General features: G+C 60.1%; 2 protein-coding genes across 2 annotated transcripts; both read right to left on the bottom strand.

Annotated features, from left to right (window-relative positions):
- Positions 1-470: 470 nt before the first annotated feature.
- SYTL1 (synaptotagmin like 1) lies at positions 471-6,928 on the bottom strand. Its single transcript, XM_080357401.1, has 15 exons — positions 6,867-6,928; positions 5,620-5,913; positions 5,150-5,295; positions 4,968-5,076; positions 4,036-4,075; positions 3,693-3,792; positions 3,438-3,532; positions 2,491-2,613; positions 2,250-2,416; positions 2,059-2,161; positions 1,793-1,954; positions 1,648-1,726; positions 1,474-1,573; positions 1,182-1,387; positions 471-652 (listed from the first exon to the last, which is right to left on the bottom strand). The coding sequence occupies exons 2-15, from the start codon at positions 5,862-5,864 to the stop codon at positions 513-515; spliced, it is 1,815 nt and encodes a 604-aa protein (XP_080213527.1). The 5' UTR covers positions 5,865-5,913; positions 6,867-6,928; the 3' UTR covers positions 471-512.
- A 3,082-nt stretch (positions 6,929-10,010) lies between these two features.
- On the bottom strand, positions 10,011-19,663 carry TMEM222 (transmembrane protein 222). The gene is made up of 6 exons (XM_080357560.1): positions 19,475-19,663; positions 16,468-16,552; positions 15,738-15,769; positions 15,061-15,157; positions 14,782-14,912; positions 10,011-12,902 (listed from the first exon to the last, which is right to left on the bottom strand). Exons 1-6 carry the CDS (start codon positions 19,585-19,587, stop codon positions 12,815-12,817), a joined length of 546 nt encoding a protein of 181 aa, XP_080213686.1. The 5' UTR covers positions 19,588-19,663; the 3' UTR covers positions 10,011-12,814.
- Between the last annotated feature and the right edge of the window lie 385 nt (positions 19,664-20,048).

Consider the following 20,048-nt stretch of genomic DNA (forward strand, 5'->3'; position numbering starts at 1 on the left):
CCAGTCCTCCCAGTGAGCAGGGGAGGGGAACCGGTATGAGGAGGGGCGATGCCACGCTGGAGCACGGGGCGACAGGACGTTGTCCCCTCCTGTCCCAGCGCTCTCACCCCGTGGTGTCCCCATGCATGGGGCACATTCTGGGGGCCAGGGTGCTGTGCCCGCCTGTCCCCTGCATGCCCCCCCAGACCCAAGACTTTCTGAGCCGGGGGTGCTGCATTTCAGAGCCGCAGGTCACAGCTCTGCCTGCAGCCACCAGAGCCCCAGGGCTGCCACCATGGGGGCTGGTGGGATGTGATGGAGGGGACAGCCCCACGCTGGAGGGAGAAATCAGGGTACGGTGCCCAGAGCAATAAACAGCTGCCAGATGTGCCCCCCAGTTCCATTTCATTGCTGCTGAAAGGGTGGGGGGTGCAGTCCCCAGCCCCGCACAGTGACGCTCCGGGCTCAGCTCTGTCCCCAGTGGGTCCCACAGTCCTGCTGGCACCGGGTGGTCCTTTGCGGGGATCCGAGGGCTATGCCCGGGGAACCAGGTTGGTCCGTAGGGGCAGCAGCGCTTCCACCCAGCGCCCGGGCTGCTGGAGCAGCCGCCCCCACACCCCCCGCTCCTCCGGCGTCGAGTCCATCCAGCCCACGGGCAGCCCGTAGCTGCTCCCTGCGGAGAAACCGTCACCGTCACCCCGCCATGCACCGCTGCCACAGAATCGCAGACGGTTTGGGTTGGAGGGACCTCCCCAGCCCCCCAGTGCCCCCCCTGCCATGACAGGGACATCTTCACCAGCTCAGGGTGCTCAGACCCCGTCCAGCCTGGCCTGGGATGTCTCAGGGATGGTTCATCCACCACCTCTCTGGCCAACCTGGGCCAGGCTCTCACCACCCTCAGGGCAACAATTCCTTCTCATGTCCAGCCTGAATCTCCCTCCTTTAGTTTAAACCATCATCCCTTGTCCTATCGCAACAGCCCCTGCTCAAAAGTCTGTCCCATCTTTATCGGCCCCTTTTAAGTCCAGAAAGGCTGCACTAAGGTCTCCCCGGAGCTTCTCTTGTCCAGCTGAACACCCCAACTCTCAGCCTGTCCCCAGCAGAGCTGTCCCAGCCCTCTGGTCACCCCCTGTGCGACCCCTGCCCCACCACCACCATCACCCCCCAGCAGCCACGGGGGGCACCCGGGGCTCCCCCCTCACCTGTGCCCAGGCTGAGCCGGATCCCCCCCAGCTGGCGCTTGGCGAAGGCTTCGTGGTGCCAGAGCGTGAACTCGGCACAAGCCTCGGCCAGGTCCTTGGCCTGGAAGCCGTCGTACACCATGGTGTGGTTGAAGAGGGGGTTGAGGCTCCGCTTCACCACCCGCGTCTTCTGGCGGCTGGCCTTGCTGTCATCCGGCAGCACGTAGCTGGGGTGACAGCGCGTGAGGGGACGCACACACACACACACACACAAGCCCCTCTGGGTGCCCCCCGGAGTGTCACCCCCGCTCACCACTGCACAAAGGCATCCACGGTGCCGCTCTGCAGCGGGATGAGGCTCTGAGCATCCTTCACCCAGATGTGCAGCTCGCCCGTGGGTGGCAGCCCCCCGCCTGCAGGAAAGAGGGGTCAGGGACACCCCGGCGTGCCAAATTCCACCCCCCGGGTGCCCACGGGCACCTCTCACCTTCCGAGCCGGCAGGGATGAACTTCAATGCCAAGTTGAGGTTGCCCCGGCTGGTGAGGCCGTCCGAGGAGATGGGCATCTGGAGAGGATGGGGGGTCAGGGGGCTGGGGGTGGTGGGGGTGGGCTGGGGGACCATGGGACTCACCCGGGGCTGCAGGTTGAACCACTCGGGGCTTGTGTTGGCCCAGTCCCAGGTGCCCAGCGCGATCTCCACCTCCCCCAGGAAGAGGTTCCTGCCCAGGCTGTCGTGGTGCCACACCGAGAGGTTCAGGGTCCGGCCCTGCAGGTCCCTCTTCTCCAGTTTATACTGGTGAGGGGGACACAGGATGAGTTTATCCACCCCCACCTATCCATCCCCCCTCAAACCAGGAGATTTCCCCCCCAAAACCACCTCAAAGCAGGCACAGAAACCTTGAGGGTCTCATTGAAGATGGGATCCAAGCTCCTCTTCCTCACCGTGGTCTTGCGCTTGCTGCGGTTGGACTTATCAGGCAGCAAGTACGTCTTGATGTACCTGGAGCCCAAGAAAAGAGGTGCAGGCAGTGGGTACCACCATGAGCATCACCAGGGTGTCACCCACCGCTGGGGACCGGGACACTCACGGGTCCGACCGCTGCTTCTTGGCCTCGGCCAGCTCGCGGCACCGCAGCACGTGGACCTGCAGCTCCTTCTTGGCCGGGTCGTAGCGCAGGGAGAACTGGACGCAGCCCCGCACGGCCACGCTGCCCAGCTCGCCCTCGCTGTACAGGCTCATCAGGCTGCCGCTCAGCTGCGGGGGGGGACAGGGTCAGGGGGGGCTGGAAAGGTGACCCCCAGTCCCCAAAACAGCTGCGGGTGCCGCACCGTGGAGGAGCTGAGGCTGGACACGGAGGAGCTGGTGGTCAGCAGGCTGCTCGGGGACCTGTGGCCGTTCTGTGGGGACACCCGGTCCGGGGATGCTGGGGATTTCTCGGGGTTCTCCGGTCCCTGGAAATGCAAAGTGCAGAGGGGTCAGCAGCCCCCCCAGACCCCCATCTCCAGTGCGAGTGCTGAGGGCACCCAGACCCCAACAAGTGTCTGGTGCTTGGGCACAGCCCATGCTGTGCTGGCCTTGCACACCCCACACAGCCTCCCAAGCCCCATAGAGCCCCCCCAGTCCCATACAGCCCTCCAGCCCCATAGAGCTCCCCCAGTCCCACACAGCCCCTCAAGCCCCATAGAGCCCCCCCAGTCACACACAGCGCCCTCAGCCCCATAGAGCCCCCCCTAGTCCCACACAGCCTCGCTGGCCCCATAGAGCCCCCCCAGTCCCACACAGCCCCTCCAACTCCACACAGTCCCCCCCAGCACCCCACAGTCCCATAGAGTCCCCCCAGTCACACATAGTCCCCCCCAGCCCCATAGAGCCCCCCCCAGTCACACACAGCCCCCCCAGCCCCATAGAGCCCCCCCAGTCCCACACAGCCCCCCAAGCCCCATAGAGCCCCCCCCAGTCACACAAAGCCTCGCTGGCCCCATAGAGCCCCCCCAGTCCCACACAGCACCCCTCAGCCCCATAGAGCCCCCCCCAGTCCCACAGAGCACCCCCCAGTCCCATAGAGCTCCCCCAGTCCCACACAGCACCCCTCAGCCCCATAGAACCCCCCCAGTCCCACACAGCACCCCCCAGCCCCATAGAGCTCCCCCAGTCCCACACAGCACCCCCCAGCCCCATAGAGCGCCCCCCAGTCCCATACAGGCCCCCCCAGCCCCATAGAGTCCCCCCAGTCACACACAGCCCCCCCCAGCCCCCCCCAGCCCCCCCAGCCCACCTGTCCAGCCTCGGGGCCGCTGCGTGCAGAGTCGGGTTCCTCCTCATCTTCCTCTGTGCTGGATGTGCCAAAGGGGTTCCCACTGCCTGTGTCACCTGTGTCACCTGCGTCACCTGCAAGGGCACGCTGTGGGTGGGGGTCCCCACACAGCAGGGGTGGATGGGGGGAGTCCCATTTCTGCAGCAGGAGGAGCAAGTGGGCAAGTGAGAGCTGGGGGGCTGCACTGGGGGCTCCAACCCCCCAGATCTCAGTTACCTGGCTGGGCTGGGCCGTCCTGCTCCCTCGCTGGCATGTCACCCAGCTCCAGGGGCTGTGACACTGGGGTCTCCTCCAGAGCTGGAGCCGTGGGGCTGGGCTGTGGGGTGTCACACAGGAGAAAGGGTGAACACGAGCACCCTCGTCTCCCCAGCGTGCTCCCCTCCGCCCAGCCTGCCGGGGACAGGGTGGGGACATCCCATGGGACATCCCTGACGGCAGCACCCCCCTGGAGTGTCACCGCCACCCCCCAGCCAGGGCCACGGCAGCCTGGGGGTCCCAGCTGTGGGAGCTGCCCCACTGATCGAGCCCATCACCGGGGCGTCGGGTGCTGGGCACTGACCTGGGGCTCTGCGTCCTCCTGCACGTCCTCCGTGGGGGGGCTGCGAGAACAGATGATAATTAGTTTCTCTTGACAAGGCATCATCATGCTAATGAGAACTTTCTTCCCCACCAGCATCTCCAGTTGTTTATAGAGCCGGGGTCCAGCTGGGTGATGGACAGACAGACAACTGGGATGATGGACAGACACAGGGACAATGGACATAAGACACCGGGTTGGTGGACAGACACTGGGATGACAGACAGGCACAGGGACAGTGGACAGACAGACACCGGGTTGGTGGACAGACACTGGGATGACGGACAGACACAGGGACAATGTACAGAAGACACCAGTTTGGTGGACAGACGCTGGGATGATGGACAGACAGATACCGGGTTGGTGGACAGACACTGGGATGACAGACAGACACTGGGATGACGGACAGACACAGGGACAGTGGACAGACAGACACTGGGTTGGTGGACAGACACTGGGATGATGGACAGACAGACGCTGGGTTGGTGGACAGACGCTGGGATGATGGACAGACAGACACCGGGTTGGTGGACAGACACTGGGATGATGGACAGACACTGGGATGACGGACAGACACAGGGACAGTGGACAGACAGACACCAGGTTGGTGGACAGACACTGGGATGACGGACAGGCACAGGGACAGTGGACAGACAGACACCGGGTTGGTGGACAGACACTGGGATGACGGACAGACACAGGGATGGTGGACAGACACTGGGATGGTGGACAGACAGCAGGACAGCACAGCTCTGGCTGCACCATCCCCTTCACCACAGGCTCTGCTCCCAGTCCCCACCTCCAGATCCCCCAGCGCACCCTGGGGACGTGGCACCCACAGTGGGGCACCAACGACAGATGCCACCAGCCATGGGGCACCTATGGGCTGAGAGTTGTCCCCCCTCAACCGTCACCTCTCCTCCAGCTCTGCCGCACCATCCTCATCCTCCTTCTCCTCCACCAGCGGCTCTCTGATGGCCTCCAGCTCGCCCAGGCTGGGGCCACACTCCAAGTCCTCGGCTCCTGGGAACATCGAGGAGCTCAGCGGGCTGAGCACCAGCCCCTGGTGTCCCCCCATGTCCCCGTCCCTGCCTACCTCGGGGCCGCCTCCTGCGGCGGATGGACGCGCGGACGAGGTCAGAGCCCAGGTGGTGGCGGTGACGCTGGGCACGGGCGTCACAGAACCAGTCCCCGGTCAGGATCCTCAGCCGCGTCGGGTCCGACACCGACTTGCGGAGCTTGCTGGTGGCAGGAGGGTGCCGTTGGGTGTCCCCCAGCCTGGTGCTGCCATCAACCCCCGTGTCACCGTCCCCATCACCCTCCCCAAGCATGGGCCACCATGAGTGGCCCTGGGGACACCGGGGAGTTTCAGACCCTCAGTGCTGGTGTCACCCTACATGTGGCTTCACCCTGCGCAGGCTCAGTGGGTGCTGCCAGCCCCAGGGGAAAGGGGACCCCCAAACCGGCTGCTCATCCCCAAGGATGACTGACCCCAAGCCGGCTGCTCTTGGGGGGGTGTTCGCGCTGTCCCCACGGGTGACGCTGACCAGGGCCCCCCCACCTCACCTGATGCGTCCCTCCTCGCGCCGGCGGAGCTGCCAGTCGCGGCGCAGCACCTCGGCGATGGCGAGCCGCTCGGCCTCCGTCAGGAAGCTCAGGTCCAGCAGCGCCTCCCCCAGCTCCAGCGCCATGGCTGGGGGGGGGCACACGGCGGGGGCGCCCCGGGGCGCTGGCCCAGCTGGGTGCTGAGAAGCGGGGGGCTGCGGGTGGGGGCACTCAGCGTGCCGGGCATGCACCAGCGACGCCAACATCTGCAGAGGGACGGCGGGGCCGCTGTGCGGTGGGGATCATCCTGATCTGCTGCGAAGAGATGGGAGCTCAGCATGCACCCCCCACATTGCACCCCAAAACACCTCCGGGACCCCCAATGGGGACAAACCGAGGGGTGGGATGATGCCCAGGGAAGGAGCGCGGTGATCCCGGCCACTCCTCTGGCACCGGCCCCGTGCCAGGGCCGGCCCTGCCCGGCTGTGCCCGCAGCCCGTGTTTGCCCAGGGTGTTTGCTCAGGGCCGGCTCTGCCCCTGCCGCGTTCCCACGGGTGTCACCAGCTGCCACGGCACCCAGACGGGTGACAAAATGGAGCTGGGCTGCCCCGCCGTGGGCTGAGCCCGCGCTCAGCTCATCACAGCTACCAGGGGCTCTTGCCTCACTGCTGCCTTCCTGGCCCCGGCGTTGGGACAGCGCTGCCCGGCACGGGGTGCTGGGGCAGGAAATTGCAGCAGCCGCGGGGCAGGATCCGTTCTGCCCCCCCCAGCCCCGAGCACCGGCACGGCCGCACCCCGGCACGGCTGTGGGGTTCCCACCGCCACCGCGGGGCTCAGACACCAGTGGCCCTGTCCCTGGCCCCTGGAGGTGACGCTGTCCCTGTCCCACAGGGGCCCCTGTCCCAGCCCCGGGGGTCTCAGACACCCCCAGCGTTGGGGACCCCAGTGCAGGACCTGGGCACTGTGGTGTCACCCCCACAACTACCCCCTCAAAACTCAGCACTGGGGATCCCCCACATCACACACCAGAGTGTCCCCTCACCGCCTGGACCCCTCAGCACTCACTTTGGGTAGGGGGACCCTGCGACACCCACCAGGACCCAGCACCCAGCCCCCTGCACCAGCACTGGGGAGCTCGGGGGCCACGTACCGTTGTCACTGGGGCTGGGACGATGCTGCCGCTGCCTCCCCGCTCGTATCCTGTTTACCAGCGGTGCACAGGGGTGTCCCCCCCCACCCCGGAACAGACCGGCACCCAAAGCACTCACCCAGGTCTGGCCCAGGCGCTGCTCCCCGGTTGCAGAGGGGTGCTGGGCACCCAGCCCTCCCACCCTGCGCGGGAGACCAGTCTAACCAGTTCAACTTCCCCCGTAAGCCACAACTTGGGGGGGCGGGGGGTGCACGTTTCCCTTTTTTGCTTTGCAAGCACCCGCCGTCATGGAGGGGGGTCATGGGCACCATCAACTGTCCCCCCACAAAATGCACTCAGGCTCAGCCCCCCTGGACCCCCCTCCAGCCCCCTGGCGACTGGCAGGGCCCAGCTGTCCCCCCACAGCCCAGGGCTGGTCCCCCCAGAGCCCCCCACCTTCCTCCCATCACCGTGCCCCTGAGCCCATCGCCGTGGCCTCAGACCCCCCCCCAGCCTCTGGCACAGCATGGGGACCATGAAAGACACGGCAGAAATTCAGGTCCTGGACCCCCCATCCCCTCTGTCCTCAGTGGGGAGCAGAGCGGGGTTTGGGGGTTCTGCAGCCCCCCAAGCAGGGTGAGAGCACCCATGTCCCCCCAACCCCCCCCAACCCAGGGTGCCGGTGCAGCCCCGCCATGGGGCAAACAGTGGGGTGAGCCCCACGGCCGCCCTTACCTGCCCAGGACTGCACATCGGGGTCACAGTGGCTTGTGTCCCCTGAAGCGCCCCACGGGGACCCTCGTGGCGGTGGGTGGCCCCCCCGGTCCCCACCCTCGCTGGGTGCTGGAGGCCCAGAGCTGAGTCAACCGCAGCGAGCAGGCGCCTCCTCGCCCCGTCGGTGCGAAAGCAGGGACTGGAGCCAGCGGCACCCGCCGGACGGGACTGAACTGGGCTGAACTGGGCTGAACTGGGAGGCGTCAGGCAGCCTGGGAAGGGGTGGTGTGCGGGGGAAGCCCCCCGGGGTAGGGGACCCCCAAGGGTGGTGGAGGCTGGAAGCCAAGGGGGTGGGTGCGGGTGGGGGGTCTGGGGTGGGACCCCCCTCCATCCTCACCCAGCGGGTTCTGGGGCGCACGCCGGGCAGGATGAGGCCTTGGAGGGACTGGGAGAGCTCTCGGGGGTCTGGGTGGCCATGGCGGGGTGGCAGGTCCCCCCCAGGCTCTACTGTCACCCAGTGGCTTTTACACCTCGGGGGGAGGAACCGTGCTGGGGTGCAGCAGCATGGCAGCTCAGCCTGAGCACAGGACTGCAAGAAAAGGGGATTATTTTTAGCGTGGTTTCTAAGGAAATGAGACTTCAGCAACGGCCCTGTCTGTCTGTCTGTCTGTCTGCTGGCCGCCCTCCTCTTCCTCCCCTCGCTGCTCAGCTCCCATGGGGAGAGGCCCCGGGCAGACGAGGTCCCTGCTCTGGATGCTCTGGAAGCGCAGCGAGGGCGGCCAGGTCTCCGCAGGGGTGCGGGGGGGATGGCTCAGGGACCGTGGTGTCCCCACAGCGGTGTTTGTGGGCTGGTGGCTCAGCCTCGGGTCACCCAGAGCTGTCACCTGGGCCCTTTTTACACACCCCAGCCCAGGACCCTTCGTACCAGCAACATGCAGAGAGAGAAATCGGTCGAGGTTGGGATGGGAAGGACATGGCAGGTCTGTCCCCTGCTCCTGGATCTCTGGAGGTGGATGAACACGTGGACGGACAAACAGATGGTACCTGACACCGCTCGGGGACACAGGCGGCAGCACAGCCAGAGCCAAACCCCACGGCCGGAGGCTGCGTCACCCCGGTGACACCCACAAGCACCCGGCCACCAGCACCAGGTGACACGGCGCTGGGCCAGCCCTGGGGACAGTTTCCTTGCAGAGACAGCGCAGAGCCGGGCGGCTGCGCTGAGGGACCAAACCCATCCTGTCCCCGGGTGCTGGCAGCACCGCTGGGGACCAAACCCGTCCTGTCCCCGCGTGCTGGCAGCACCGCTGGGGACCAAACCCGTCCTATCCCCACGTGCTGGCAGCACCACTGGGTGCGCAGAACAGGTTCTCCCTCATTGCTGCGCTGGGCGGTTGGCAGTGCCGGGACCAGCCCTGCACCAGCGCATCGGACTGGTTGCTCCCGTACAATCCCAAAACACCCCGATCCAACGCGTGCGGCTCTGCCCCCGCCCCAGCCCCGCTCCCTGCAGTTCCTGAGACAGCAGAAATGGGTTAAAAACACCCTGACCCCCTCGGGAGGCGAGGAGAGACCCAGCAGGACAGTCAGGGCTGGATGGAACCACTGATGAGACACCGAGCGTGTTCCTGGGGGGGTTTTGCATCCTCCAGCGACAGATGGATGCAGGATGAACCCTGGGGGGGCTCCTGCCATCCCCCCGCAGCCAAAGGCAGGGCTGAGCTCCCGCAGCTGCAGGGCGGTTTGGCTGGGGGGGCTGAGCAGGAGAGGATCCAGGTGGTGTTTTGTAAGATGGCTGCGCCGCCAAATCCCCCAGCCTTGCGCACAACCTCATTTTAAGGCTGATCTGCTTTCCCCCACCACGCGGCTTCGGCCTCTGGATATCAGACGTGACGGAACATCGGCTGCTCCGTTAGCGGTCGGTGCGGCGTCCCCAGGCCCCGCGTCCTGCTGGGAGGGGGGAAATGAGGCCGGTTCTGCCCACCCCACTCTGCAGCCCCAGCACACGCGTCCCTTCCCCACAGCCTGAGAAATGGGAAATGGGGAATGGAACCACAAAGCCAGTGCCCCCAGTATCTGCGAGAACAGGGATGGAGCCTCAGGACTGTGGAAAGGGAGACCGACCTGCAAAAAGGGCTTTTCTGCTATAAAACCACTCGCTCCCCTTGCGCAGGGCTTTGGGAGCAGGCAGAGCCCCTTCTCCTCCCATGCAGAACAAAGAGCCTGAGCACGTCTGGGCTTCGAGATCTGGGAACAATTCCCCCACTGTGCAATTGGGTTCCTCCTGCCCCAAACCCCCCCTTCCCACCAGCAGGGCTGGGAGTTGTGCCCCGGGCAAAGGGTACGTTTGTGAAGTAAAAGGCGTAGGAGGTTTGGGGTCCAGCTCCTGGGAGCTTTGGGGTCCAGCTCCTGCGGGCAGGGGGTAAAACCAACCACCTCCCGGCTGGGAGGAGGGAAGAGTCTCAGCTGAAGAGATGAGGTGCTTGGAGACATCACAGAAATGAGTTTATTTCCCCTACCGTCAGGATTATGAAAGCATAGAAGCAAAGTTGAAATATTTACAAAGTAAATCCAGCGCCCCGCAGAGATCAAGAGAACAAACAAAGGACAGAGGGAAAGGAAGGGAGCAAAAAACTGGGATCTGGAGGGTGAAGTGAACCTTTAATGGGGCTCAAAGGGGGCACTGGGAAGAAGCCGGTGGCGAGATGAAGAAGCTGATGAAGGACATTCCTCACCTCCCTCCTTCCTGTCCTTTCTTTCCTCCATCTGCATAAGGGAAGCGGGTCGGTGGCTCAGCCAGGGCTTGGGCGAAGCGTCGCCGTCCTTCCCCAGCAGCAAAAGCTCCAACCGACCGCAAGGCCCCTGTGCTGCGCACGAAAACCCTCAATTCGAAACCACGATCTGCTGAAAAGAGTTAGGAGTGAACGACAAGAGTTTTCACGGTGGGGAATGGCACTCGGCGTGTCTTCCGAAGTCCCAGGAGCGGGAACTGTGGCCGGTGGCCGCGCTCCCGGCCTCTCTCCACAACTCCAAGTCTCAGCTTTGGCAAGGCTTGTATAGCTTATCAATAAAACACTGAATCGACGTGTGAGACAGGCCTAAGAGTCTCTAAGTTATTGCTACTGCGTAAGACGGGTTGGCTTCAGCCCTGGGGCCAGGGACTCCAAGCTCATCACTCTGAGAAATCATACTTAAATTAAAAAGAAGAGGCAAAGGACTAATCTCTCCTGTTCACCTGCCTTGGAGATCACGGTTGGAGAACGCAGAGACACGGGGTGGCTCGGTAAGACGCCGTCCTTTCATCGTAAGGTTCTCTTTGATCGAGATCTCTGCTTTCCCGTCAGCCGCAGGCTCAGCCCGCTCTCCAGAGCCCAGGGGCCCCTACGGACCAGACAGCGACGGCTGCTTCGGGTCCGGGTGGAGGGGAAGGGCACAGGGGCTGCACAGCTCCCCCAGCACGGAAAGGCCAGCACCAGGTGACGGAGACGACTGGATGTGACGGAGACACGAGAGGTTTGTGGGTTTGTTTAAAAGTGAGCGAGGAAAAGGAGGAAAGGCAGAAGCCCGAGCAGAGTCCCCAACCCTCCCACACGGCTCAAGGAGCTGGGGAGGAGGATGAAGATGAGGAGGCACATGGGGACAGGCCTGAGGGCCAGCAGGGTGATAGCAGCCACGGGGACGGCAGAGAGAAGCGTCCTGGCTGAGTCCTCGAGGGCAAACCCCGCGGGGAGCGGAGCGCTGCCTTCCCGGGCGGGAGTGGAAAGCTGTTCTCCCCCTGTGCAGCAGAGGGGACCTGCTCACCGCACACAACCCTTCGGCCACGCTCTTCTTTGAACAGCCGCTCGGCTCAGAGCCCCAGCATCTGCCGGTCAGAGCCTCAAACACAGCCCTGGAGCCCTCACCCTGGGGCACGTCCCAATCCCCTTCCTGCCCAGCGCTCCGGAACAATCTCTCTCCTGCTACCCATCCTGCCTGATCCAGAGCTTGAAAAGGGCCATCAGCCCCCCAGTGCGGCCAGACCAAAATTCTTCCCACCAAAGCCAGTCCTGCAAAGCACTTTTACCCCAGGTGCACTCTTCAAAGGATGCTCAGGATGTAAACAGACCTTCTTATTCACCATCCTGCAAGAAAGCCAGTGCCCCAGTTTGTGCCCAGAATTCGGGTGCTTTCCAGTCCCTTCACCTTTTCTTTCAATCTCCGATGGTCCCACTAAGCCCGGGTCTCAGGTGCTGCTCTCACAGACACTTTCAAAACCCAACGCTAAGCTCTTCTGTCCCAGAAACGCGTCCCTGCCGCTGCTGCCGCCGCTGCAGGCCCAGCTACGCTGCGACACGCAAAGCACAAGGGATCAAAGGAAAGCAAGCGGCTCGTGAGAAGTGCAACGCCAATTTTAGACATTCAGAGCACAAGGAGAAGCAGGGAAGCTGCATTTTCTCTGGCACGAGCTAAAAGGGACTCAGCAGTAGACTCCCAACCCTGCAACAGGCTCCTGGAAGCATGTGTGCTGACACGAGCCACTGCATCGACTTTCCTGCCTTTCTGGGCTCACCAGCAGGGCCAGATGGGTTTGTCCTGCCGAAGAGCGCTCCTCCGCCCGTCCTCGCAGCGTCCTGCCACCAACACCTTTCTGTTGCTATCAGGGAGACGGTCGGTGTGTGCCGCGGCACTTACACCCTCAGGAAGAACCCCCCGCTTTGAAACATGCTACGGGGAAACGACAACCGCTTTTTGGAGACCCAGAAGTTTGAGGAGGCAGCTGGTGAAGTCTGCCCAGACAAGAGGAAACGGCCTCGAGTTGCGCCAGGGGAGGCTGAGGTTGGATTTAGGAACAATTTCTTCCCCAAAGGGCTGTGGGGCATTGGAACAGGCTGCCCAGGGCAGTGCTGGAGTCACCATCCCTGGAGGGCTGGACAGACGGACATGAGGTTCTCAGGACATGGGGCAGTGCCGGGGGTGGACTCCATGGTCTTGAGGGTCTTTTCCAACCAAAATGATTCCAAGAGGAAGAAACCGAGTGATCAGAGAGAACCTTACAAGGTGGACCAGCAGGCAGGCTTTGCCTTGCGGCTTTTTACTTGGCACTGAAAGCAAAGGTGCCCACGTCTCTCTTTTCCTGACTGCGTTTTTACCTACCGAACCGCAGAAAGGGAGCGAGTGGGAGGCGTCAGGACCCGACACCGGGAGACACCACCAACAGAATAAAACAGAAGGAAAAGAAGCCAGTTCCAGGAAACAAAGATGAGCTGTTACAATGGAGCGGAGTTGCCACCTTCCCTGGAAAACGCCTCGCAGAGCCCTGTGCCTCCATCTCGCTGCATCGGTCACAGTTTCGTCCTTCGTGTGCCCGCGGAACTGGGGGGGTCACAGCTGCCATCACCGCAAGTGAAGCGTCAGAACAATGGTCACGATCACCCCCAAGAAGAGGACAAAGGGAAGCCAGGTCTTCACAAATCCCCCTATGCTGCAAGATGGAAAAAAGTGAGAGGGTTTAAACACTAGGAACCAGTAGAGAAAGACGAGAGGGAGAGAAGGATGTGAGAATAACCCAAGAAATTAGAGGGAGACAGACGCCCTTCTGACTTTCTCATCCACTGCTGGCACTGCCACACATCACAACCCAGAGATTCAGTTAGTGCTAAAAGTTGAGACTAAATCAGGGCCATAAATAACTGTATCATGAACAATAAGGCTGGACTCTCCTTCCAGTTTAAACTGAGGGTAAAGACTAACACGGTTCATGCCTGCACAGACAGGAGGGGTGAGAGGAGACCACAAATTGAAACCCCATTACCACAGGCCTCATTATTCAGCCTGCTGGTGTCTTTACCAAGCCAGCAGGAACTATATTTGCCTAAAAGCTGGTAGAGAAACTCTTCCAGAACAGGGAAGACCCAACAGAAGGGGAGAACCTCAAAAGCTTCATGCAGAGCAGTCCTGGCAGGCACAAGGACTGAAATGGAGATGAACTGCCCTTTCTAGTAAGGGGAGCTCGGGGTTTCCCTCTCCACTCAAGTTGGAAATCTGACTGGTTTTTATGTAAACGAGATTCAAGCGAGGGAAGATAAACCAGTAAACCTTGGGAACAAGCCCTCCTGTGATCTTACGTTCCGGCATAACCCTGCCAACAGACAAGACAGAGTGAGATTTGCTTTAGTTTGCATTTCCCAAAATCCAGGCACCCTAAATGTGCTGTCGGATACGGTATTTCAGCAGCGGAATCCGGTGCAACCCAGAAAACTCTTGATTATTTTCCTAAAAGGCAGCAGGCGGTGACAGCACCACCCACCAGCAGCATCCACCCACACACTGTGGGGAGAGAGATGTTTCTCTCTTCTCCACAGTATCACAGTATGTTTGGGATTGGAAGGGACCTCAAAAGATCATCCAGTGCAATCCCCCCATGGAGCAGGAACGCCTGGGTGAGGTCACACAGGAACATGTCCAGGCGGGTTGGAATGTCTGCAGAGAAGGAGACTCCACAACCCCCCTGGGCAGCCTGTTCCAGGCTCTGCCACCCTCACTGAGAAGAAGTTTTTTCTCAAATTTAAGTGGAACCTCTTGTGTTCCAGCTTGTTCTCATTACCCCTTGTCCTATCATTGTTTTCCACCGAGAAGAGCCTGGCTCCATCCTCATGGCACTCACCCTTTATATATTTATAAACATTAATAAGGTCACCCCTCAGTCTCCTCTTCTCCAAACTAAAGAGCCCCAGCTCCCTCAGCCTTTCCTCACACGGGAGATGCTCCACTCCCTGCAGCATCTTGGTGGCTGCGCTGGACTCTCTCCAGCAGTTCCCTGTCCTGCTGGAGCTGAGGGGCCACAACTGGACACAAGATTCCAGGTGTGGTCTCCCCAGGGCAGAGCAGAGGGGCAGGAGAACCTCTCTGACCTACTGACCACCCCCTTCTAACCCACCCCAGGGACCATTGGCCTTTCTGGGCACAAGGGCCCAGTGCTGGCTCATGGTCACCCTGCTGTCCCCAGGACCCCCAGGTCCCTTTCCCCTACGCTGCTCTCTAATAGGTCATTCCCCAACTTACACTGGAACCTGGGGTTGTTTCTGCCCAGATTCAAGACTCTACACTTGCCCTTGTTCTATTTCATTCAATTTTTCCCCGTCCAACTCTCCAGCCTGTCCAGGTCTCTGATGGCAGCACAGCTTCCAGTGTCACCACTGCTCCCAGCTTGGTGTCATCAGCAAACTTGCTGATAGTGCACTCTATTCCCTCATCTAAATCGTTAATGAATATATTGGATGATCTGAAGCTTTGGAGGGTGAGGAAGAACCAAAGAACCAGAGCCCCTTCGCCTGCTGGATCGAGCCCGCTCTGCAGCTCACCTGACGTACTTCCCGTACAGGAGCGAGAAGAAGCAGAGCTTCACCATGTTCCAGGAGGTGCTGTTATCGTACCTCATCAGATTTAAAGCCAAAGCTACATGAGAATGGCAATTATCACAGCAGAGGTTGTGCTGGAACAGAAAAAGGGGCACGGGGTTAGAGATCTCATCCTTGAGGCCACGCGGTTCCGCACGATGTGAAACTGCAGGTTCCCGCAGCAAACACCCGCACACCGGGGAGATTTCCCCCCGCGCAGACAGGACATCAGCACAGCCGTACCATTCGGTGCTTGTACTCCTCCGAGGCGTCGTGCACGGCCGTGTCCCAGGCATTGGGACCGGTGGAGTAAACTTTGCCGGGATCCAGTTTCCAGTACCTGGGAGGATGAGAACAGATCCCTCGGTGTTATTGCTGCAGCTTGACAGATTTTGCTGCTCCCAGCAGGAAGCTGCTTAAAGGATTTGGAGAGATCCAGCAACTACTGCTCAGCACCCTCAAAACCCTGAATCGCTTTTGCGTCCCGCAACATGAAACCTTCAAGCCATTAAAAACAAGAACCTGGTCTGATAGAGCCACAAAACAGAGCCACCTCTCCTCCTCCCCCCAGAAAATCATTAACGGGTGCGAGCGATGACAGTTCATTAGTGCAGCACAAGCAGTATTTACTCAGAGCACTTGTTGTTAATGTTATTTTAAAATGTTTTAACCTTTTCTTTTCTTTTTTAAATAAAGGCTCCACACAGCTCTAGTTATTAATACCACTACACTGCTGTCGTCCTTCTAAAAGGATTTAATTTAATGGGTTTTCTTGAAAAGCAGAGACGCCGCAGCCATCCACTTGGATTAGGGCATCTAAACAACAGGAAAAGTAATATTACAGCACGTCTGTCTCTGTGAATTAAAGGACATCTGCGGGTCACTTGGGTAGTTTAATAAAAACTAACAAGAGCACTTACTTCACTGGCTTCCCAAATGCCATGTTGTCTTCCTACAAGAAAGGAAACACGTCTCAAGAGGATAACCCCGCGCAATATCCGTGACATCCCTCTTGCTGGAAGCGCTCGCAGCCCGCAATCGCGTGCTGGTAACACCGGCACCGCGCCTCGGCGGTCTCGAGACACCAATCTTGGTGTGTCTGGATTTACATTCCGATTGGTTTTGTACTCCTGTTCCGGGCACGAGTAGATTTATATGCTCTATGTGTGGTGATATCATCCAGCTATGTGGTATATGTACCTTTCTCCCCATTTTTCCCCACACTGTAAATAATTTGTTAATTCAAAGTTGTCAGTGTCCCAATCTATTAAAAGTATTGATTAACCCAACTTAAAACTCCTTTACTTTCAAAATTCACCGGACTATAAAGCAGTTTAAAAGATGGGCATATAACTGCTGCTGAGCGGCACGACAGTGTCAGGAAGGCAGTTTCTGTTCCTCAGAATTAAGAGAATTTAGGTCCGAAATTCCTAGCTCAAAGCCCAGACTACAAGATTTTCTATCACATCCCCCAAACCATCCCCATTGGCCAGTAACCACAAAGATCCGTCAGCTTCAGAAAAACATGAAGCTGTTACTTTGCAGAACTTTGAGCTATGAAAGTCAGAGGATGGCTCAAAAGTCACCAAGGAAGGTGAGCGGACACCCAGGCCAGATTCTGCTTAAGCACCAGCTCCATCTTCTACTTACTGAGACAAAATACGGCCCCGCGAAGTCCCGAATGACTCCAGTTGATGTGCAGATGCCCATGTGGCCAATGATGGGGAAAAGCCATCTATGGAGGCAACAAACAAACTGTCAGGCTGAGATATAGAATCACTGTGGTTGGAAAAGCCCCTCAAGATCATGGAGTCCAACCATTCCCCCAGCCCTGTCCCTGCCCCGTGTCCTGAGAACCTCATGTTCGTCTGTCCAGCCCTCCAGGGCTGGTGACTCCAGCCCTGCCCTGGGCAGCCTGTTCCAATGCCCCACAGCCCTTTGGGGGAGAAATTGTTCCTAAATCCAACCTCAACCTCCCCTGGCGCAACTTGAGGCCGTTTCCTCTGCTCCTGGCGCTTGTTCCTGGGAGCAGAGCCCGACCCCCCTGGCTCCAAGCTCCTTTCGGGCAGTTCAGAGATCAGAAGGTCTCCCCTCAGCTCCTGTTCTCCAGCTGAACCCCCCAGGTCCCTCAGTCTCCATCACATTGTGCTCCAGCCCCTCACCAGCTCCGTTCTCTCCTCTCAACTCGCTCCAGCACCTCAAGCTCTTTCTTGTCCTGAGGGGCCCAAAACTGCCCCCAGGATTCGAGCTGCAATATTCCACACTGCAGTTTTTCATGGCCAACTAGATATAAGCATCCCAGACAGAGAATAGAGCTCCTGGCTCCAGGAAGAACATTCTCTCCTCAAATGTTCCCATTTCTTCAAAGAGTTTCTCCTCCCCTCCGGGTATTTACCACTCCAGGGAGCAACAGACGTGTATCCCAACCCCCTCAGAAGCAAACACTTCAGGACAAGCTCCAGGTCTCGTCCTCCAGCGCCCTCAGGTTTGCCAATATTTCACAAGAGATCACAGCAACGCGACGCAGCGACAGGCTCACAAATCGCTGCTCAATCAGAGAGACCCTAAATCTACAAAAAAGAAACTGCGGTGGTTGGATGGTACAAAGAAAAATAAGCCGTACGCCCTGTTAAATGCTGCTGAGGTTATAAACAGCATAAAGTGCCTGTCAATACAACCCTACGATGTAGAGAAAGGGCCCTGCGTGGTTTGATCTGCATTTGCACCGCTTACCCCGTGCGTGTTGCGAGCTGGGGCAATGCAAAGCGGCCAGCTTGGCTACCTATGTGAGGTTTTATCAGCCGGAGCTAAAGCTGCATTAACGCTGTCACGGCGCTGCCACCTTCAAAGTTCTAAACACTTCTTCCCCTTTTAATTCTCCCCTCAGCACTGGGAAGCTTTCAAGCCTCCAAATCCAAGGATGACAGGGAACGCTGGAGGGAGAAAATGGAGCAATTATGCAACCTAAGGAGAGATTTTGCCAAACAATGCCACTGAAATTTCTGCTGTGACACGAAACCAACAGGAAGGTGTCCCTGTTCAGCGGGGGACGAACCCGCAGACACACAGGTGCCCAGTGACAGCAGGACAGCTCTCAGCACGCCCAGCACAAGGTAAGAAGGTTAAAAGGTTTGGAAAACCCTCCAAGAAAACACTAAGGTGAAAAATTTAAGCAATCAAAAGAGAAAAGAGGTAAAAATCCAAGCTGGTTTGTAGCCGTACAAGAGACAGCAACAGGGAAGCTGCAGGTTCTTGCCGAGCAGTCCCGGAGCCGTTCCCTGCACCGACCGCGCCACGTCTTCTACCTGACTCCCCGCTCTGGCTCAGTAAACATCACCTGATTGGAGCCAGAGGGGAAGAGGAAGGCATAAAAACAAACCTTTGTGCTCCCACACTATCCCCCAAGCCACATTTTACAGCTTTGCGTTTTCCCACGACTAGAGAAAAACTCAGGCGTTCCCCCTGGAGCCTGCTTACGCTTGGCTGGGAAGCCAAATCAACTTTCAAACTCATTAAAAGCAAAGTACAGAGACTACTCTCAAAGCACAGGGCGCTCTGAGATCCCCGCAGCCAAACCTTTGCTCCCCAAACCTGCCAGGCTTCCCACGGCCCGCGGGATCCTCAAGTACAGACAAGCCCGGTCACGGCAAAGCTTCCCCACACACACCCTGGCTGTGGGGAGAGGAGAGGAGAAGGAGAGGAGAAGGAGAGGAGAAGGAGAGGAGAAGGAGAGGAGAAGGAGAGGAGAAGGAGAGGAGAAGGAGAGGAGAAGGAGAGGAGAAGGAGAGGAGAAGGAGAGGAGAAGGAGAGGAGAAGGAGAGGAGAAGGAGAGGAGAAGGAGAGGAAGAGGGAGAAGAAAGGAAGAGGAGGGAGAAGAGAAGGAGAGGGAGAAGAGAAGGAGAGGGAGAAGAGAAGGAGAGGGAGAGGAAAAGGGGAGGAAAAGGGGAGGAAAAGGGGAGGAAAAGGGGAGGAAAAGGGGAGGAAAAGGGGAGGAAAAGGGGAGGAAAAGGGGAGGAAAAGGGGAGGAAAAGGGGAGGAAAAGGGGAGGAAAAGGGGAGGAAAAGGAGACGGGGGAAAGAAAAAGGAGAGGGGGGAGAGGAAAAGGAGAGGGGGGAGAGGAAAAGGAGAGGGGGGAGAGGAAAAGGAGAGGGGGGAGAGGAAAAGGAGAGGGGGGAGAGGAAAAGGAGAGGGGGGAGAGGAAAAGGAGAGGGGGGAGAGGAAAAGGAGAGGGGGGAGAGGAAAAGGAGAGGGGGGAGAGGAAAAGGAGAGGGGGGAGAGGAAAAGGAGAGGGGGGAGAGGAAAAGGAGAGGTGGGAGAGGAAAAGGAGAGGGGGGAGAGGAAAAGGAGAGGGGGGAGAGGAAAAGGAGAGGAAGAGGGAGGGAAGGAGAGGGAAGGAGAGGGAAGGAGAGGGAAGGAGAGGGAAGGAGAGGGAAGGAGAGGGAAGGAGAGGGAAGGAGAGGGAAGGAGAGGGAAGGAGAGGGAAGGAGAGGGAAGGAGAGGGAAGGAGAGGGAAGGAGAGGGGAGCCGTTCCCCAGAGCCCCGGAGCAGCCGGGCCCCCAGAGCAGCCAGGCCCCCGGAGAGGTGAGGGCCCCCGGGCCGGGCCGTGTCCCCGCAGCGAGGCCAGCCCCAGGCCGCTCGCCGCCGGGCCCGCACTCACGTCAGCACGGGGATGGGTGTCCACACCACGCAGTACGGGAAGCGGCCGCGCTCGGCGTCCAGCCCGGCCCCGCCGCCATTGAACTGCTTCATCTTGGCCTCCGCTTCCGCCATCACCGGGGGCCGCCCCCTCCGCTTGACGCGCTCGCGTCACTTCCTGGAGACCGCGCCCAGCTTCCGGGCACGGCTGGTAACCAGGAAGTGGGAGCGCAGGCCGGCCCAGGCGCGGGGTCGGGGGGGCAGCACGGCCGGGCCCAGCGCCCCCCCTCAGGGTGCCCCCGGTTTGGGGCGGGGGGTCGGGCTGGGAGGGCCCCATGGAGCCTGTGCTCGCTGCTCTCCGAGCCTCCCGCATCCCCCCCGGCCTCGTGTGGCGCAGAACGGCGGGGGTTTGGTTCGCAGCGGAGGCTCCGGCAAAGCCCCTCGGGCAGGTACTTCCAGCCCTGCCTTGTGCAGATCGGCCACACGAGCCTCAGCTGTTGCTTTTCCAAAGCTCAGGAGCCGGTGGAGCCGTTCTGGGAGCTGCCAGGTCAAAAACCCTCTTAGGAACACGCAGCACAGCGAGGTGTGCAACAGCA

The sequence above is a fragment of the Nesoenas mayeri genome, assembly GCF_963082525.1.
Source record: "Nesoenas mayeri genome assembly, chromosome: 21".
Taxonomy (NCBI): domain Eukaryota; kingdom Metazoa; phylum Chordata; class Aves; order Columbiformes; family Columbidae; genus Nesoenas; species Nesoenas mayeri.